The 19,210-nt window shown below is 33.9% G+C and overlaps 1 protein-coding gene across 1 annotated transcript in view; it reads left to right on the forward strand.

Annotated features, from left to right (window-relative positions):
* LOC121409703 (mucin-17-like) overlaps positions 1–19,210 on the forward strand; it is a 172,253-nt gene that overhangs the window by 37,738 nt on the left and 115,305 nt on the right. The window contains exons 14-20 of the mRNA XM_041601610.1: positions 6,209–6,463; positions 7,326–7,574; positions 8,192–8,437; positions 9,480–9,725; positions 16,783–17,037; positions 17,900–18,148; positions 18,766–19,011. Of these exons, the coding sequence (XP_041457544.1) occupies positions 6,209–6,463; positions 7,326–7,574; positions 8,192–8,437; positions 9,480–9,725; positions 16,783–17,037; positions 17,900–18,148; positions 18,766–19,011 (1,746 nt within the window). The remainder of the gene's footprint in view (positions 1–6,208; positions 6,464–7,325; positions 7,575–8,191; positions 8,438–9,479; positions 9,726–16,782; positions 17,038–17,899; positions 18,149–18,765; positions 19,012–19,210) is intronic.

A 19,210-nucleotide genomic window follows, 5' to 3' on the forward strand; every position in this document is an offset into this window, starting at 1 on the left:
CATCCTTGTATAAGTGAAGGAGGTAAGGATGGCCATACTTTTCCAGATATGTAAGCATTTTACTACATCTTGGTAGCCATTTGAAAGTCTTGTGAGGATTATCTTGAGACCAGCCTTCATTTTAACGAAACTATGGGATATAACATTAGAATTGTTTAATAAGAAAAACATAAAGGATACTATGGTATGTTCATGATATCATTTGGGTAATCTGGTTGGTCTTAATTAATGATTGTTACATGTATAAGCACCTTAAATATGGGTGTATGCTTCATTAATTCCTAAGTTCATCAAACAAAGAGGTTTTCAATTGTTGGATGTTTGACTTACCACTTTAATATGTTGATAATTAGCCATGAATATTAGCTTTTCAACTATTCCATTACTACAGTGCACAATCAGTTCAAACAATTTTTTCATGAAATCATTGATGGAAGAGGAAGAATTTATTGTATACATGTAGTACATGTATGTAAATATCATATCACAGAGAGATCTGAAACTTTTGAGAATACACATTGCTTTTTGTCTGAATTTCAGATACCCTCTTACGAAATGACTTTTGGGATCGTTTTTCATGTTGATTTTTACTCAGTCTTGCAAAAGTTTGTATTATATGGTTTACAGTAGAGTAGATTTTCAAACCATTAGGTTTTCATTACAGCATCTTTATAGGAGCCCCCAAAGTTCTTTTTGTTTCGCCTGCATAGCAGAGCAAGACTGTATGTAGGCACCACTTTTCCGATGGCGGCTTTGTCAACATTGAAATCTTAACAAAGGTTAAGTTTTTGAAATGTCATAACTTAGAAAGCATATAGGGGTCATTCTCAAAAAAATGATACAATTCACAAAAAACGTGTCTCGACTATCTTATGTCCGCTAGCTTCACAACCCTGAACATTTTCTACAAAATTTTTATCAAGAAAATGACAATAATGGACTAGTTTCACAAAGCATATGCGACCAGTGACTTGTAAAGCTCTAATTTTATTACAAAAGCCTTTTATTTTTGCTTTTTGTTAGAATAGACACTGTCTCGGGTCAGTTTTAGATTTTACTATCATTCTCTTTTATAAGTACTCTGTATTTCTCACCTACATTGATGTCTGGTGAGGGCTGCGTGGTGTAAACATCTGACATACTGCGCTTATCCTAGTATTTGATGATCACTTTGTGATTAATTTCACTTTTAACTTTGTCCCAAATTTGTTTTAACCTCCGTAATGAATACTGCCACAAGTTTTTTCTCCCTTTCAAACTGAATTATATTATATGATAATGTGTCTGCAAGTAGAGTGATAATCAATCATAAATAATTGATAGGGAATTATCATATGTGTTTCCTGTTTTACACGAAAATAAAGGACTATTCTTACAAAATGAAATGTATGACTAAACAGATTTAACATCCGTAACACACTTTATTTTCGACATCACTTTGTAAAGAGGGAAAATTGCCAGCGAAAACAATTTTCTGCGAATTATATACGATATTTAATGCTTTTGGAATTTCAAATGATTCATTATACAAATTTGGAATATTGGCATCTTCTTTAGAACTTAACAATTTTAACTTCCTTTGCAATATAAAGTGCATTAAAGGAGAATAAAACCATTGGAACAAGATAGCTTGTGTGAAAACAGAAAAATCAAAGAAACAGATCAACGAAAGTTTGAGAAAAATCGGACAAATAATGAGAAAGTTATGAGCAATTGAATATTGCAATCACTAATGCTATGGAGACAGCAAATTGGCAATGCGACAAAGATGTGTGATGTCACTTGTGAACAACTCTCCCATGACTTTGGTATATATTTTACTAGAATTGCCTCTTTTATCACATCTATCCATAAATAATGTGTTCTGTTTACATGAGGGCATGTAATACATATTTTTTAAGAATACATCATGGATAAAGAGTTTGTATCATCATAAGAAAAAGCAAAAAGAGACATTTTGAGGGTATTTTATACTTCCACCAAAGGGAAAGTTGTTCATCAGTGACATCACACATCCTTGTCGCATTGCCAAAGTGAGGATCACCATAGCATTAGTGATTGCAATATTCAAATGCTCATAACTTTCTCACTATTTGTCCGATTTTTCTCAAACTTTCTTTATTCTTATTCTTTGATTTTTCTGTTTCTACACAAGCCTATTTTTTTCCAAAGGTTTCATTCCCCTTTAACTTCCATAACAATTATTGTGACAGAAGTTAATACACTTCTTTGATGTACTTCGCTGAGATTGATAGTACGATTCTAGTTCCAGAACATGTGACATGGCTTTGTCTAATGCTGAAGTCGGCAGAAACGGTGGAAAGAAAGGGAATAAGGAGAAACAATAAAACTTTCATGGACAAGGAAATAGAAAGGAAAACTATTTGCAATGACTCATGAGCAATGATGAGGAGGGTTATTTCACCGATCAAATATGTGAGCGCGAAGCGCGATCTAAAACTTGTGTATAGTCTAAGCTGAAAACTTGAGATTCGAAGCATTTTTTGTAAAAATGATCAGGAGGATATCTGAATAAACTATTAATGTGAGTACAAAGTGCTAGCTGATTTTTTTTAGTATTCTGACTGAAACCTTGACATTCTAAACAGTGTTTGAACCAATTACAAGGATGGGTATCTTAATTGATGCGACTGTAAATTTGTTATGTTTTGATCTGAAAAAAATCATTTTTGGACGTTTTAATTTGAGAACAAGATATATATCCAATAAACAATTATTGAAAAGGTAAAACGCGCGCTTTTTGAAGTTTAGAACCCAAAAACGGGACATTCTATTAACTTTTTGTAATCATAAAAAGGATCGGTGTCTTGCTAAGGAACTGATGCGCAGCGAGTGCAAAGAGCTAGCTGAAAATGTGTCATTCCAATATAAAAACAGACATTTTAAGCACACTTTCAAATAAAGAGGATATAAATTGAATGAAAAAATAATTTCATGCAATAGAATACAAAAGAACAAGTGGGGGTTCCATGTATCTACACCATCAATCAACTCTTTTAATATTCATGAAGATATACATAGACCAAACTGTTCCCCTAAAATACTGCAAATCTTTAAAATGGCATAACTTCGTTATTCCTTGTTCGATTTTGATCATATTTGCAGTATTTTACTTTTTCAGATTATTATCTGTTCAGAACATATTTTTTGAGCCTGGATGCGCATGAAAAGAGCTGAAATATTTGATATAGGTCTACTTACATGAAAACGTAGAAAGGGGTATTCAAACACTCAAGGTTTGATGGAATTTATTAATGAAATACGTATTTCGATAATCAAACATTTTGGCTATTCATCATTTTTGTAAATCATTTTTGTAACAGGCTGCTTAATTGGGTATCTCAATGAAACAAAAATAATGAAACAAAAATCGCGATTAGATCATATAGATTCCATTGATAATTTATGTATTTCTGATATTTTAACCTCTTGTTTCATTCACTTCACTTTATTATTATTCGTTTCCCCATGTCCTTTTAAACGTTTTTTTTTCTTCTTTTTTTTCTCTCTCTATCTTTTTTGGCTATTGGCAAGCGGTGGGATTCCTCGCAACCCAGAGAACTCATCCTGGTTACGGGACTACGATTGTTATATTTTGTTTATTGCCAGAAACTTTTAAGATGAACTGCAATTCTGTGGCCCTGTTATTCGGTTTTCTCATTCCAACTTTGAACAAGAATGACAATAAAATTACAGTTTCCGTTTCATGTTATGTTTTCACTTTTTTAGGGGGTGGCAAATTAAGCTATGCGCTCCACATTTATCCTTATTTATTAAAAATAAGGTAATACGAATACCTAAATATGGATTTTCTTAAGCTAACAATAAATATTGCAATTTGTAACTTGATTTAACTTCCGTAATGAAGATTGACAAGGGTAAAGGCCACTCTATGATTTGATGGTAAAGTATTTTGGGATTCCCAGAATAGGTCATGCATTTCTTAGGATCTTGCTTAGGATTACTTGAGGCCAGAAACTTCTAAGATGAACTACAATTCTGTGGCCCGGTGATTCGGTTTTCTCATTTTAACTGTGACCAAGAACGACAATAAAAATGACAGTTGGCCGTTTCCTGTTCTATTTTTAACTTTTTTCATTGGGGGGATTAAGAAATGCGTTCCACATTAATCTTAAAAAAGATTATATACGAATACCTTGATATGGATGTTCCTAAGCTAACAAAATAAGTATTGCAACTTGTAAATTAATTTTAACTTCCGTAACGAAGATTGACAGAGTTAAATGCCATCGAGAGAATTGAATGGTAGACTATCTTTGGATTCCCAGCATTGGTCATGCATTGCTTAGGATCTCAGGTTATGGATGAAACTTATTTTAAGGTTGCCTCATTCAAATTATGAACATTATACTGAACGAAAGATGTGCAATGATTTTTATGGTACTTTTTGTTATATGTTATTTCGTAAAATCCTGCTTCATGAAAGGTGGTGTGAAAATGGTAAATATTGAATGTTTCTTTATGTCGTTGAAATTAACCTGGATACGAAGAATGCATAACGGATTCATGGATAATATATGCTTCCATTCTTTTTTGCATGCCATCCCTTTTGCCTCATTCAAATTATGAACATTATACTGAACAAAAGATGTGCAATGATTTTTATGGTACTTTTTGTTATATGTTATTTGGTAAAATCCTGCTTCTGAAAAACAATATTGGATATTTTTCCATCTTGCAAACATTTTGGCTTCAGAGATAAAATTGTTGATACCACACTGAAACTAAATTGTGTGCATTTCAATTCCAATCATTTCAAAAGTGATTTAATTGAGTAACATAAGTGGGCAATGCTAACGATTAACCTCTGTAACATTGATATACAGTGCTCGAGTTAATCCGGTCAGTACTTCAAATTGACGCAACAGCGACTTGCCCCTTTTCTGTTGCCACTTTCTCATACATGGTACTTTCACAATATGCATCTTTCAACCCATTCTGTAGACTTCATTTTTACGATTTTCCCCCCATCAATTGGTGCATTTTTCTGAGAATGACCCATAGACCAAGTTCATGAAACTTGGACATAATGTTAATCAAGTATACCTGAACATTATGCCAGAGTTTCAGGTCACATGACCAAAATCAAAGGTCATTTAAGGTTATGAACTTTTGCAATTTTGGGGGTATTTATGGAATTGGCATCATAACTTTAAACATTTGTGGATCTAGTTCATGAAACTTGGATATAAGAGCAACCTTCTATTACTGAATATCATATGCGAGTTTCAGATCACATGGCCAAGGTCAAGGATCATTTATTTTTTGTAGACCATGTTGGGGGAATCAATATCAAAATCTTAACCAAGGTTAAGTTTTTGAAATGTCATCATAACTTAGACAGTATATTGACCTAGTTCATGAAACTTAGACCTAATTGTAATGGTGTATGACTATAGATCCTGCCTGAGGAACAGGAGACAAGACCAAGGTCAAAGGTCGTTTCGGTCAACGAACTCTAACCATGTTTGGGGTATTTATAGAATTGTCATCATAAGTTTAAAAGTCTTATGGATCTAGTACATGCAACTTTGACAGAGCAACCATGTATCCCTGAAAATCATGTGCAAGTTTCAGATCACATGATCAAGATCAAAGGTCATTTAAGGTCAGTGAATTCTGGCTGTGTTGGGAGTATTTGTTGAATTGGCATTATACATGTAACTTAGAAAGTGTATGGATCTAGCTCATGAAACATAGACATAAGGGTAATCAAGTATGAATGATTGTTTTGCACTCATCCAAGGTCACATGATCCTGGTCTAAGGTCATTTTGGGTCATTGGACATCCAATTTTATTATTATATTAGTGTTCTCTTTGTGAATAATTATTCAATAGCTGTTTTAGAAGTCAGCACTGCTGCTATATCAAATTGCGTAATGCAGGCGATACTGCCAGAGGCGTTCCACTTGTTAAATTTGTTTAGAGATTCTTTAAAGAAATTCTTGACAAATGTAGTATCTTTACTTCTCATGTAGTTTCTTCTTACTTTTTTTTAAAATCTTTCTACTCTCTTTCATTTACAAGACTTTTTCAATCATAATTCTAACTGGTAAATGTAGTGAGTCATGAGATGTATATAAACTTTGTCTCAAATGAAAATTTGCATTAGAATTTTTTCCAGTCATTTTCCAAATCTCTATTCTAATTTCCATTTTGTTGTAGTTGACAACACTCCACCAGATATTCAAAACTGCCCTCCTCAAGTCAATGAAGAAATTGGCTTTGGTGCAACATCTGGTGTGGTTGCATGGCCAATTGTATTTGCATCTGACAATTCTGGTCAACTTGAGGTTCCCAGTCTTTCGCATAACAACGGGGGTATCTTCCCCTTAGGCACCACAGCTGTTACGATTGAGTTCAGAGATCTTTCTGGCAATACAGCCGTATGTTCCTTCACGGTCACTGTAACAGCACAAGGTAATTCCTGTGATTTAAAGTTTGAGTCTTAAACAATGTATTTTACATGCTCTATAACAATTTGAGTTGAAAGAGGCTTTTGAAAAAATTGTTATCAAAACAGAAACAGGCAGAGCAGAACATGCAATGTAAAGGATTTAAAGAAACAAACCCTTTTCTTACCCTGAATTCATTTAGACTGGACTCTAGAATAATGAAGTGTGATTGTATGGTTAATATTTTGTTGGGAAGGGTTTATTACACTGCCTATATGAGGGCCTTGATTTTGAACTATCAGATGTTTGCATATCATTGCCCTCTGCAGAGGGTTTATTGTGGCTTATATTTTCGGGTCATGTGTTTGTCGATATTGTTTTTGTTCTCTGTATGAATAAAAAAACTGTTCGATGAATTTGATAAGTGTATCATTGCGGGCTTATGTCTAGGTTTAGGTTCATTTTCTTTAAGTCTGTGTCAACTTGAGTAAATACTTTTGAAGAATGACATCCTGTATTAAAATGCATAGTGCATGAATTTTATGACCAATAATAATGACTATACTTTGGGCTCTCAAACATTGCAATTATTTCATATGATTGAATTTATTCTTCTACGTGCTTGTTTGTAGTTATTGTAGTTCTTGTAGTTATCAAAAAATTCTCATGATTAAAAGATTCAGAAAAAACTATATAATTTGGTTGGCGGGAAAGGCTGATTATACAATTAGAAGATGTTGCATTCAGTTCTTGTAATGATTTTTGTCATTTTAGTTTTTTGTCTTTGTTTCAAAATATTAGAATTGTAATTTTTCTGTATTTTAAGGATTATACATAATTACTCAATTAACTGTATGACTTTAATCTTCATACTTCTCAATTCACAGCTGATAACATACCACCTGTTGTAAATTGCCCTATGGACATTACTGAAACAGTTGAATTAGGCACTTCTTCCAGACAAGTATCCTTTGATACTCCCATGGTTAGTGATAATTCTGGAAGCTTCAGCCTTGTACAAGCAAGTCATCAACCTGGAGCTAGCTTTCCTACAGGAACAACAAGAGTCACCTACACCTATACTGATGGAAGCGGAAATACAGCTTCTTGTTCATTTGTAATCAACATAATAGCTGGTATGTCCATTTTCTCTTTTAGGAAATCTTGTTGGTCATAATTTCTGATAGATGCTTGTATAAGAACTGCTAATACAGGTATATGTTTCATTATTTTATAATTTTATGAAAGTAAGCTGTTTTCACATACTGGTAGTCTAACTTACCAGTTCAATATGGTGATAATAGGCCATGGATAAGGTTTTTACTATGCTGTTGCCATGGTACACAATCAGTTAAAACATTTTTTGTCACAAAATTTTCAAAAATTAAGCACATAAGTATGATATTATAGACATATATTGAACTTTTGAGATATGTACAAATTCATGTACAAATCTTTTGACCTTGCACTTATTGTCATTTTCTACTCTCCACCCAGATGTAGTTAATGGTTACCCGGTAGGAAGAAATTCCTTGAATGCTTAAGTGTCCAATCAGGTTGGGCATGCTAAACTTTGGGTAATAATAATGTCATCATGTTAAGCAGGACCCGCAGGGTGAACAGTTTTGGAACTGAAGGGACTAACCTTTGAATATATGAGGTTATTATTATTCATTAATTCTCTAGTGATTTACCTCTATGTCAGCCAGGTATTATTTTCACTATAGAAATTGCTCTGTTTTACCTAATACAGTGGATCGTGTACCTCCACAAGTAACATGCCCGCCTGATGAAGTATATGACGTTGAAGTGCCATCGAGTGGAAGAACAGTTACTTTTGGCACTGCAACAGCAATTGACTTTTCTACTGTATCTCTGGTCAGTGTTACACCTCAGACTGGAACTTTCTTCTCCACGGGATCAACTACAGTGACATACACTTACAGAGATACCAGCAACAATGAGGCTTCCTGCAGTTTCTTGGTCACTATTAATTCAGGTAGGAGTACTGACACTTCAATTCGATGGATTCACTATGTAGTGCGCCATCTATCAGTTGCTGTAAACAGTTATTCATAATTTCTTTTTTCTTCATAATGCAAGATGAGGGTTTTTGTTCATAATCTTTACTATAGGGTTATTTTTCTGATTGAATGCAAATCATCAATCCAAAATCAGAGTTTGATACTGAATTAGAAAAATTGTCAATAATTTATCTATTATTTGCTACTCATAAGAAATATTGAGAGCCATGGGTCAGAGTTGCAATTCGTTATAAATTTTTAGGGTATATTATTCATTCAATGTTTGGGTCAATATTAACGTTAAAAGAGATAGAAAATAGAAGAGGGGTGCCTGTTATAATGAGAAAAGTGGTCAATAGTAATTGGTCATGATGAAAGGAGTGAGACACAAGTCATACTTGTAGATAGTCCCTTTTTTAGATAGGAATAAGAGCATCACTAATGGGTATAGAGGGTTGATTTTTATGATTGAGGTTAACAGTTGCTTTTAATTCTATAAAGCACAGGGAAGGCTGAAATCAGAGGAATACATCCCTTAAAATGTTTTGTCCTGTATTTTTACAATGCAAAATCCTTAATGGCCTCTTTTTGTGTCATGCAATTTTTGAGATCACATTTCCGACACCCGAAATTGCAGTTAGGAAGTTACTTGACATTTTGTAAGTGTATGTCATGTCCAAAATTACTTGAAGACTGATTTCAAGTGCAAATCCTTTGGCCTTGCATTTATTGTCATTTTATACTCTTCACCCAGATGTAGTTAATGGTTACCCGGAAGGAAGATATTTCCTTGATTGCCCAATCAGTTTGGGCATGCTAAACTTTGGCTAATAATAATATCATCATGTTAAGCAGGACCCGCAGGGTGAACAGTTTTTGGAAATGAAGGACTAACCTTGGTAAATATGAGGTTATTATTATTATTCATGCATGCACTTCAAATCCTAGTGATTTACCTGTATGTTAGCCAGGTAGTATTTTTTTACTATAGAAATTGCATTGTTTTACCCAATACAGTGGATCGTGTACCTCCACAAGTAACATGTCCGGCTGATGAAGTATATGACGTTGAAGTGCCATTGAGTGGTAGAACAGTTACTTTTGGCACTGCAACAGCAATTGACTTTTCTGCTGTATCTCTGGTCAGTGTTACACCTCAGACTGGAACTTTCTTCTCCACGGGATCAACTACAGTGACATACACTTACAGAGATACCAGCAACAATCAGGCTTCCTGCAGTTTCTTGGTCACTATTAATTCAGGTAGGAGTACTGACACTTCAATTCGATGGATTCACTATGTAGTGCGCCATCTATCAGTTGCTGTAAACAGTCTAAACTGTGGGGTCGACATTGCGTGCAGGTGCAGGTAGCGCACAGTGCTAATGCTTTGAAATGAAAACCATAATGGCAAGAAATTCCCTAAAACAGTCTAAATTTTGTAAAAAAAATGCAGGAAAATTTCTCTCCTACTTCCTGGACCTTTGTAAACAACATATCCGGACGAGCTGCATCGGCCAGTGCTGAATAATAGCATGCATGCATTTACTGTATTACTCGCACGTGCAACAGATATCAACTTGTTTCACATGATGCATTGTGAATTTCGGCCTGTATGCTGCAAGGGATAGTTGGTCCACCGTATTGTGAATCCACCAAATTTGCTATGGTTTGTTGTAACATGGTGGCTTTAAAAATGGTTGTATGTGTAAAAGTGGGGGATTTTCTACTGAGGTTGAAAATTATGCAAGTCCCAAAATTGATAAAAAAGTAGTGTGTCTGACCAATAAAAATGAAAAATAATCATCCTTGTATAAGTGAAGGAGGTAAGGATGGCCATACTTTTCCAGATATGTAAGCATTTTACTACATCTTGGTAGCCATTTTAAAGTCTTGTGAGGATTATCTTGAGACCAGCCTTCATTTTAACGAAACTATGGGATATAACATTAGAATTGTTTAATAAGAAAAACATAAAGGATACTATGGTATGTTCATGATATCATTTGGGTAATCTGGTTGGTCTTAATTAATGATTGTTACATGGATAAGCACCTTAAATATGGGTGTATGCTTCATTAATTCCTAAGTTCATCAAACAAAGAGGTTTTCAATTGTTGGATGTTTGACTTACCACTTTGATATGTTGATAATCAGACATGAATATTAGCTTTTCAACTATTCCATTACTACAGTGCACAATCAGTTCAAACAATTTTTTTCATGAAATCATTGATAGAAGAGGAAGAATTTATTGTATACATGTAGTACATGTATGCAAGTATCATATCACAGACAGATCTGAAACTTGAGAATACACATCGCTCTTTGTCTGAATTTCAGATACCCTCTTACGAAATGACTTTTGGGATCGTTTTTCATGTTGATTTTTACTCAGTCTTGCAAAAGTTTGTATTATATGGTTTACAGTAGAGTAGATTTTCAAACCATTAGGTTTTCATTACAGCATCTTTATAGGAGCCCCCAAAGTTCTTTTTGTTTCGCCTGCATAGCAGAGCAAGACTGTATGTAGGCGCCACTTTTCCGATGGCGGCTTTGTCAACATTGAAATCTTAACAAAGGTTAAGTTTTTGAAATGTCATCATAACTTAGAAAGCATATGGGGGTCATTCTCAAAAAAATGATACAATTCACAAAAAACGTGACTCGACTATCTTATGTCCGCTAGCTTCACAACCCTGAACATTTTCTACAAAATTTTTATCAAGAAAATGACAATAATAGACTAGTTTCACAAAGAATATACGACCAGTGACTTGTAAAGCTCTAATTTTATTACAAAAGCCTTTTATTTTTGCTTTTTGTTAGAATAGACACTGTCTCGGGTCAGTTTTAGATTTTACTATCATTCTCTTTTATAAGTACTCTGTATTTCTCACCTACATTGATGTCTGGTGAGGACAGCATGGTGTAAACGTCTGACATACTGTGCTTATCCTAGTATTTGATGATCACTTTGTGATTAATTTCACTTTTAACTTTGTCCCAAATTTGTTTTAACCTCCGTAACGAATACTGCCACAAGTTTTTTCTCCCTTTCAAACTGAATTATATTATATGATAATGTGTCTGCAAGTAGAGTGATAATCAATAATAAATAATTGATAGGGAATTATCATATGTGTTTCCTGTTTTACACGAAAATAAAGGACTATTCTTACAAAATGAAATGTATGACTAAACAGATTTAACATACGTAACGCACCTTAAGAAGATATGCACTTTAGCAGTTCTGTTGAGAATTCAGTCTTATATAGAATAAGAGACACCTTTCATAATAAATACAGTTTGCAAAGTTAGGGCTGCTACATAAGGACCACGTTGGACCTTAAAGCATAAAGACATTTAACTTCCGTAATGCATTAACTTCCGCAACATTTTTTCTTGAATATGCTACAAATTTGTGCCATATTGAATCACTCAGGATCATAGAGGTATAAATCATATAAGGTACCCTCCACCTACTTATCCATAAAAATGATATCTATTCATCCTTGTAAAATTATTATTACACACCTTATTTTCGAAATCACTTTGTAAAGAGGGAAAATTGCCAGCGAAAACAATTTTCTGTGAATTATATACGATATTTAATGCTTTTGGAATTTTAAATGATTCGTACTACAAAGTTGGAATATTGGCATCTTCTTTAGAACTTAACAATTGTAACTTCCTTTGCAATATAAAGTGCATTAAAGGAGAATGAAACCATTGGAACAAAATAGCTTGTGTGAAAACAGAAAAATCAAAGAAACAGATCAACGAAAGTTTGAGAAAAATCGGACAAATAATGAGAAAGTTATGAGCATTTGAATATTGCGATCACTAATGCTATGGAGATAGCAAATTGGCAATGCGACAAAGATGTGTGATGTCACTTGTGAACAACTCTCCCATTACTTTGGTTTATATTTTACTAGAATTGCCTCTTTTATCACATCTATCCATAAATAATGTGTTCTGTTTACATGAGGGCATGTAATACATATTTTTTAAGAATACATCATGGATAAAGAGTTTGTATCATCATAAGAAAAAGCAAAATGAGACATTTTGAGGGTATTTTATAGTCCACCAAAGGGAAAGTTGTTCATCAGTGACATCACACATCCTTGTCACATTGCCAAAGTGAGGATCACCATAGCATTAGTGATTGCAATATTCAAATGCTCATAACTTTCTCACTATTTGTCCAATTTCTCGCAAACTTTCTTTATTCTTCTTTGATTTTTCTGTTTCTACACAAGCCTATTTGTTTCAAAGGTTTCATTCCCCTTTAACTTCCGTAACAATTATTGTTACTGAAGTTAATACACTTCTTTGATGTACTTCGCTGAGATTGATAGTACGATTCTAGTTCCAGAACATGTGACATGGCTTTGTCTAATGCTGAAGTCGGCAGAAACGGTGGAAAGAAAGGGAATAAGGAGAAACAATAAAACTTTCATGGACAAGGAAATAGAAAGGAAAACTATTTGCAATGACTCATGAGCAATGATGAGGAGGGTTATTTCACCGATCAAATATGTGAGCGCAAAGCGCGAGCTAAAACTTGTGTATAGTCTAAGCTGAAAACTTGAGATTCGAAGCATTTTTTGTAAAAATGATCAGGAGGATATCTGAATAAACTATTAATGTGAGTACAAAGTGCTAGCTGATTTTTTTTAGTATTCTGACTGAAACCTTGACATTCTAAACAGTGTTTGAACCAATTACAAGGATGGGTATCTTAATTGATGCGACTGTAAATTTGTTATGTTTTGATCTGAAAACAATCATTTTTGGACGTTTTAATTTGAGAACAAGATATATATCCAATAAACAATTATTGAAAAGGTAAAACGCGCGCTTTTTGAAGTTTAGAACCCAAAAACGGGACATTCTATTAACTTTTTGTAATCATAAAAAGGATCGGTGTCTTGCTAAGGAACTGATGCGCAGCGAGTGCAAAGAGCTAGCTGAAAATGTGTCATTCCAATATAAAAACAGACATTTTAAGCACACTTTCAAATAAAGAGGATATAAATTGAATGAAAAAATAATTTCATGCAATAGAATACAAAAGAACAAGTGGGGGTTACATGTATCTACACCATCAATCAACTCTTTTAATATTCATGAAGATATACATAGACCAAACTGTTCCCCTAAAATACTGCAAATCTTTAAAATGGCATAACTTCGTTATTCCTTGTTCGATTTTGATCATATTTGCAGTATTTTACTTTTTCAGATTATTATCTGTTCAGAACATATTTTTTGAGCCTGGATGCGCATGAAAAGAGCTGAAATATTTGATATAGGTCTACTTACATGAAAACGTAGAAAGGGGTATTCAAACACTCAAGGTTTGATGGAATTTATTAATGAAATACGTATTTCGATAATCAAACATTTTGGCTATTCATCATTTTTGTAAATCATTTTTGTAACAGGCTGCTTAATTGGGTATCTCAATGAAACAAAAATAATGAAACAAAAATCGCGATTAGATCATATAGATTCCATTGATAATTTATGTATTTCTGATATTTTAACCTCTTGTTTCATTCACTTCACTTTATTATTATTCGTTTCCCCATGTCCTTTTAAACGTTTTTTTTTCTTCTTTTTTTTCTCTCTCTATCTTTTTTGGCTATTGGCAAGCGGTGGGATTCCTCGCAACCCAGAGAACTCATCCTGGTTACGGGACTACGATTGTTATATTTTGTTTATTGCCAGAAACTTTTAAGATGAACTGCAATTCTGTGGCCCTGTTATTCGGTTTTCTCATTCCAACTTTGAACAAGAACGACAATAAAATTACAGTTTCCGTTTCATGTTATGTTTTCACTTTTTTAGGGGGTGGCAAATTAAGCTATGCGCTCCACATTTATCCTTATTTATTAAAAATAAGGTAATACGAATACCTAAATATGGATTTTCTTAAGCTAACAATAAATATTGCAATTTGTAACTTGATTTAACTTCCGTAATGAAGATTGACAAGGGTAAAGGCCACTCTATGATTTGATGGTAAAGTATTTTGGGATTCCCAGAATAGGTCATGCATTTCTTAGGATCTTGCTTAGGATTACTTGAGGCCAGAAACTTCTAAGATGAACTACAATTCTGTGGCCCGGTGATTCGGTTTTCTCATTTTAACTGTGACCAAGAACGACAATAAAAATGACAGTTGGCCGTTTCCTGTTCTATTTTTAACTTTTTTCATTGGGGGGATTAAGAAATGCGTTCCACATTAATCTTAAAAAAGATTATATACGAATACCTTGATATGGATGTTCCTAAGCTAACAAAATAAGTATTGCAACTTGTAAATTAATTTTAACTTCCGTAACGAAGATTGACAGAGTTAAATGCCATCGAGAGAATTGAATGGTAGACTATCTTTGGATTCCCAGCATTGGTCATGCATTGCTTAGGATCTCAGGTTATGGATGAAACTTATTTTAAGGTTGCCTCATTCAAATTATGAACATTATACTGAACGAAAGATGTGCAATGATTTTTATGGTACTTTTTGTTATATGTTATTTCGTAAAATCCTGCTTCATGAAAGGTGGTGTGAAAATGGTAAATATTGAATGTTTCTTTATGTCGTTGAAATTAACCTGGATACGAAGAATGCATAACGGATTCATGGATAATATATGCTTCCATTCTTTTTTGCATGCCATCCCTTTTGCCTCATTCAAATTATGAACATTATACTGAACAAAAGATGTGCAATGATTTTTATGGTACTTTTTGTTATATGTTATTTGGTAAAATCCTGCTTCTGAAAAACAATATTGGATATTTTTCCATCTTGCAAACATTTTGGCTTCAGAGATAAAATTGTTGATACCACACTGAAACTAAATTGTGTGCATTTCAATTCCAATCATTTCAAAAGTGATTTAATTGAGTAACATAAGTGGGCAATGCTAACGATTAACCTCTGTAACATTGATATACAGTGCTCGAGTTAATCCGGTCAGTACTTCAAATTGACGCAACAGCGACTTGCCCCTTTTCTGTTGCCACTTTCTCATACATGGTACTTTCACAATATGCATCTTTCAACCCATTCTGTAGACTTCATTTTTACGATTTTCCCCCCATCAATTGGTGCATTTTTCTGAGAATGACCCATAGACCAAGTTCATGAAACTTGGACATAATGTTAATCAAGTATACCTGAACATTATGCCAGAGTTTCAGGTCACATGACCAAAATCAAAGGTCATTTAAGGTTATGAACTTTTGCAATTTTGGGGGTATTTATGGAATTGGCATCATAACTTTAAACATTTGTGGATCTAGTTCATGAAACTTGGATATAAGAGCAACCTTCTATTACTGAATATCATATGCGAGTTTCAGATCACATGGCCAAGGTCAAGGATCATTTATTTTTTGTAGACCATGTTGGGAGAATCAATATCAAAATCTTAACCAAGGTTAAGTTTTTAAAATGTCATCATAACTTAGACAGTATATTGACCTAGTTCATGAAACTTAGACCTAATTGTAATGGTGTATGACTATAGATCCTGCCTGAGGAACAGGAGACAAGACCAAGGTCAAAGGTCGTTTCGGTCAACGAACTCTAACCATGTTTGGGGTATTTATAGAATTGTCATCATAAGTTTAAAAGTCTTATGGATCTAGTACATGCAACTTTGACAGAGCAACCATGTATCCCTGAAAATCATGTGCAAGTTTCAGATCACATGATCAAGATCAAAGGTCATTTAAGGTCAGTGAATTCTGGCTGTGTTGGGAGTATTTGTTGAATTGGCATTATACATGTAACTTAGAAAGTGTATGGATCTAGCTCATGAAACATAGACATAAGGGTAATCAAGTATGAATGATTGTTTTGCACTCATCCAAGGTCACATGATCCTGGTCTAAGGTCATTTTGGGTCATTGGACATCCAATTTTATTATTATATTAGTGTTCTCTTTGTGAATAATTATTCAATAGCTGTTTTAGAAGTCAGCACTGCTGCTATATCAAATTGCGTAATGCAGGCGATACTGCCAGAGGCGTTCCACTTGTTAAATTTGTTTAGAGATTCTTTAAAGAAATTCTTGACAAATGTAGTATCTTTACTTCTCATGTAGTTTCTTCTTACTTTTTTTTAAAATCTTTCTACTCTCTTTCATTTACAAGACTTTTTCAATCATAATTCTAACTGGTAAATGTAGTGAGTCATGAGATGTATATAAACTTTGTCTCAAATGAAAATTTGCATTAGAATTTTTTCCAGTCATTTTCCAAATCTCTATTCTAATTTCCATTTTGTTGTAGTTGACAACACTCCACCAGATATTCAAAACTGCCCTCCTCAAGTCAATGAAGAAATTGGCTTTGGTGCAACATCTGGTGTGGTTGCATGGCCAATTGTATTTGCATCTGACAATTCTGGTCAACTTGAGGTTCCCAGTCTTTCGCATAACAACGGGGGTATCTTCCCCTTAGGCACCACAGCTGTTACGATTGAGTTCAGAGATCTTTCTGGCAATACAGCCGTATGTTCCTTCACGGTCACTGTAACAGCACAAGGTAATTCCTGTGATTTAAAGTTTGAGTCTTAAACAATGTATTTTACATGCTCTATAACAATTTGAGTTGAAAGAGGCTTTTGAAAAAATTGTTATCAAAACAGAAACAGGCAGAGCAGAACATGCAATGTAAAGGATTTAAAGAAACAAACCCTTTTCTTACCCTGAATTCATTTAGACTGGACTCTAGAATAATGAAGTGTGATTGTATGGTTAATATTTTGTTGGGAAGGGTTTATTACACTGCCTATATGAGGGCCTTGATTTTGAACTATCAGATGTTTGCATATCATTGCCCTCTGCAGAGGGTTTATTGTGGCTTATATTTTCGGGTCATGTGTTTGTCGATATTGTTTTTGTTCTCTGTATGAATAAAAAAACTGTTCGATGAATTTGATAAGTGTATCATTGCGGGCTTATGTCTAGGTTTAGGTTCATTTTCTTTAAGTCTGTGTCAACTTGAGTAAATACTTTTGAAGAATGACATCCTGTATTAAAATGCATAGTGCATGAATTTTATGACCAATAATAATGACTATACTTTGGGCTCTCAAACATTGCAATTATTTCATATGATTGAATTTATTCTTCTACGTGCTTGTTTGTAGTTATTGTAGTTCTTGTAGTTATCAAAAAATTCTCATGATTAAAAGATTCAGAAAAAACTATATAATTTGGTTGGCGGGAAAGGCTGATTATACAATTAGAAGATGTTGCATTCAGTTCTTGTAATGATTTTTGTCATTTTAGTTTTTTGTCTTTGTTTCAAAATATTAGAATTGTAATTTTTCTGTATTTTAAGGATTATACATAATTACTCAATTAACTGTATGACTTTAATCTTCATACTTCTCAATTCACAGCTGATAACATACCACCTGTTGTAAATTGCCCTATGGACATTACTGAAACAGTTGAATTAGGCACTTCTTCCAGACAAGTATCCTTTGATACTCCCATGGTTAGTGATAATTCTGGAAGCTTCAGCCTTGTACAAGCAAGTCATCAACCTGGAGCTAGCTTTCCTACAGGAACAACAAGAGTCACCTACACCTATACTGATGGAAGCGGAAATACAGCTTCTTGTTCATTTGTAATCAACATAATAGCTGGTATGTCCATTTTCTCTTTTAGGAAATCTTGTTGGTCATAATTTCTGATAGATGCTTGTATAAGAACTGCTAATACAGGTATATGTTTCATTATTTTATAATTTTATGAAAGTAAGCTGTTTTCACATACTGGTAGTCTAACTTACCAGTTCAATATGGTAATAATAGGCCATGGATAAGGTTTTTACTATGCTGTTGCCATGGTACACAATCAGTTAAAACATTTTTTGTCACAAAATTTTCAAAAATTAAGCACATAAGTATGATATTATAGACATATATTGAACTTTTGAGATATGTACAAATTCATGTACAAATCTTTTGACCTTGCACTTATTGTCATTTTCTACTCTCCACCCAGATGTAGTTAATGGTTACCCGGTAGGAAGAAATTCCTTGAATGCTTAAGTGTCCAATCAGGTTGGGCATGCTAAACTTTGGGTAATAATAATGTCATCATGTTAAGCAGGACCCGCAGGGTGAACAGTTTTGGAACTGAAGGGACTAACCTTTGAATATATGAGGTTATTATTATTCATTAATTCTCTAGTGATTTACCTCTATGTCAGCCAGGTATTATTTTCACTATAGAAATTGCTCTGTTTTACCTAATACAGTGGATCGTGTACCTCCACAAGTAACATGCCCGCCTGATGAAGTATATGACGTTGAAGTGCCATCGAGTGGAAGAACAGTTACTTTTGGCACTGCAACAGCAATTGACTTTTCTACTGTATCTCTGGTCAGTGTTACACCTCAGACTGGAACTTTCTTCTCCACGGGATCAACTACAGTGACATACACTTACAGAGATACCAGCAACAATGAGGCTTCCTGCAGTTTCTTGGTCACTATTAATTCAGGTAGGAGTACTGACACTTCAATTCGATGGATTCACTATGTAGTGCGCCATCTATCAGTTGCTGTAAACAGTTATTCATAATTTCTTTTTTCTTCATAATGCAAGATGAGGGTTTTTGTTCATAATCTTTACTATAGGGTTATTTTTCTGATTGAATGCAAATCATCAATCCAAAATCAGAGTTTGATACTGAATTAGAA

This window comes from Lytechinus variegatus, chromosome 2 (genome assembly GCF_018143015.1).
Source record: "Lytechinus variegatus isolate NC3 chromosome 2, Lvar_3.0, whole genome shotgun sequence".
NCBI lineage: Eukaryota > Metazoa > Echinodermata > Echinoidea > Temnopleuroida > Toxopneustidae > Lytechinus > Lytechinus variegatus.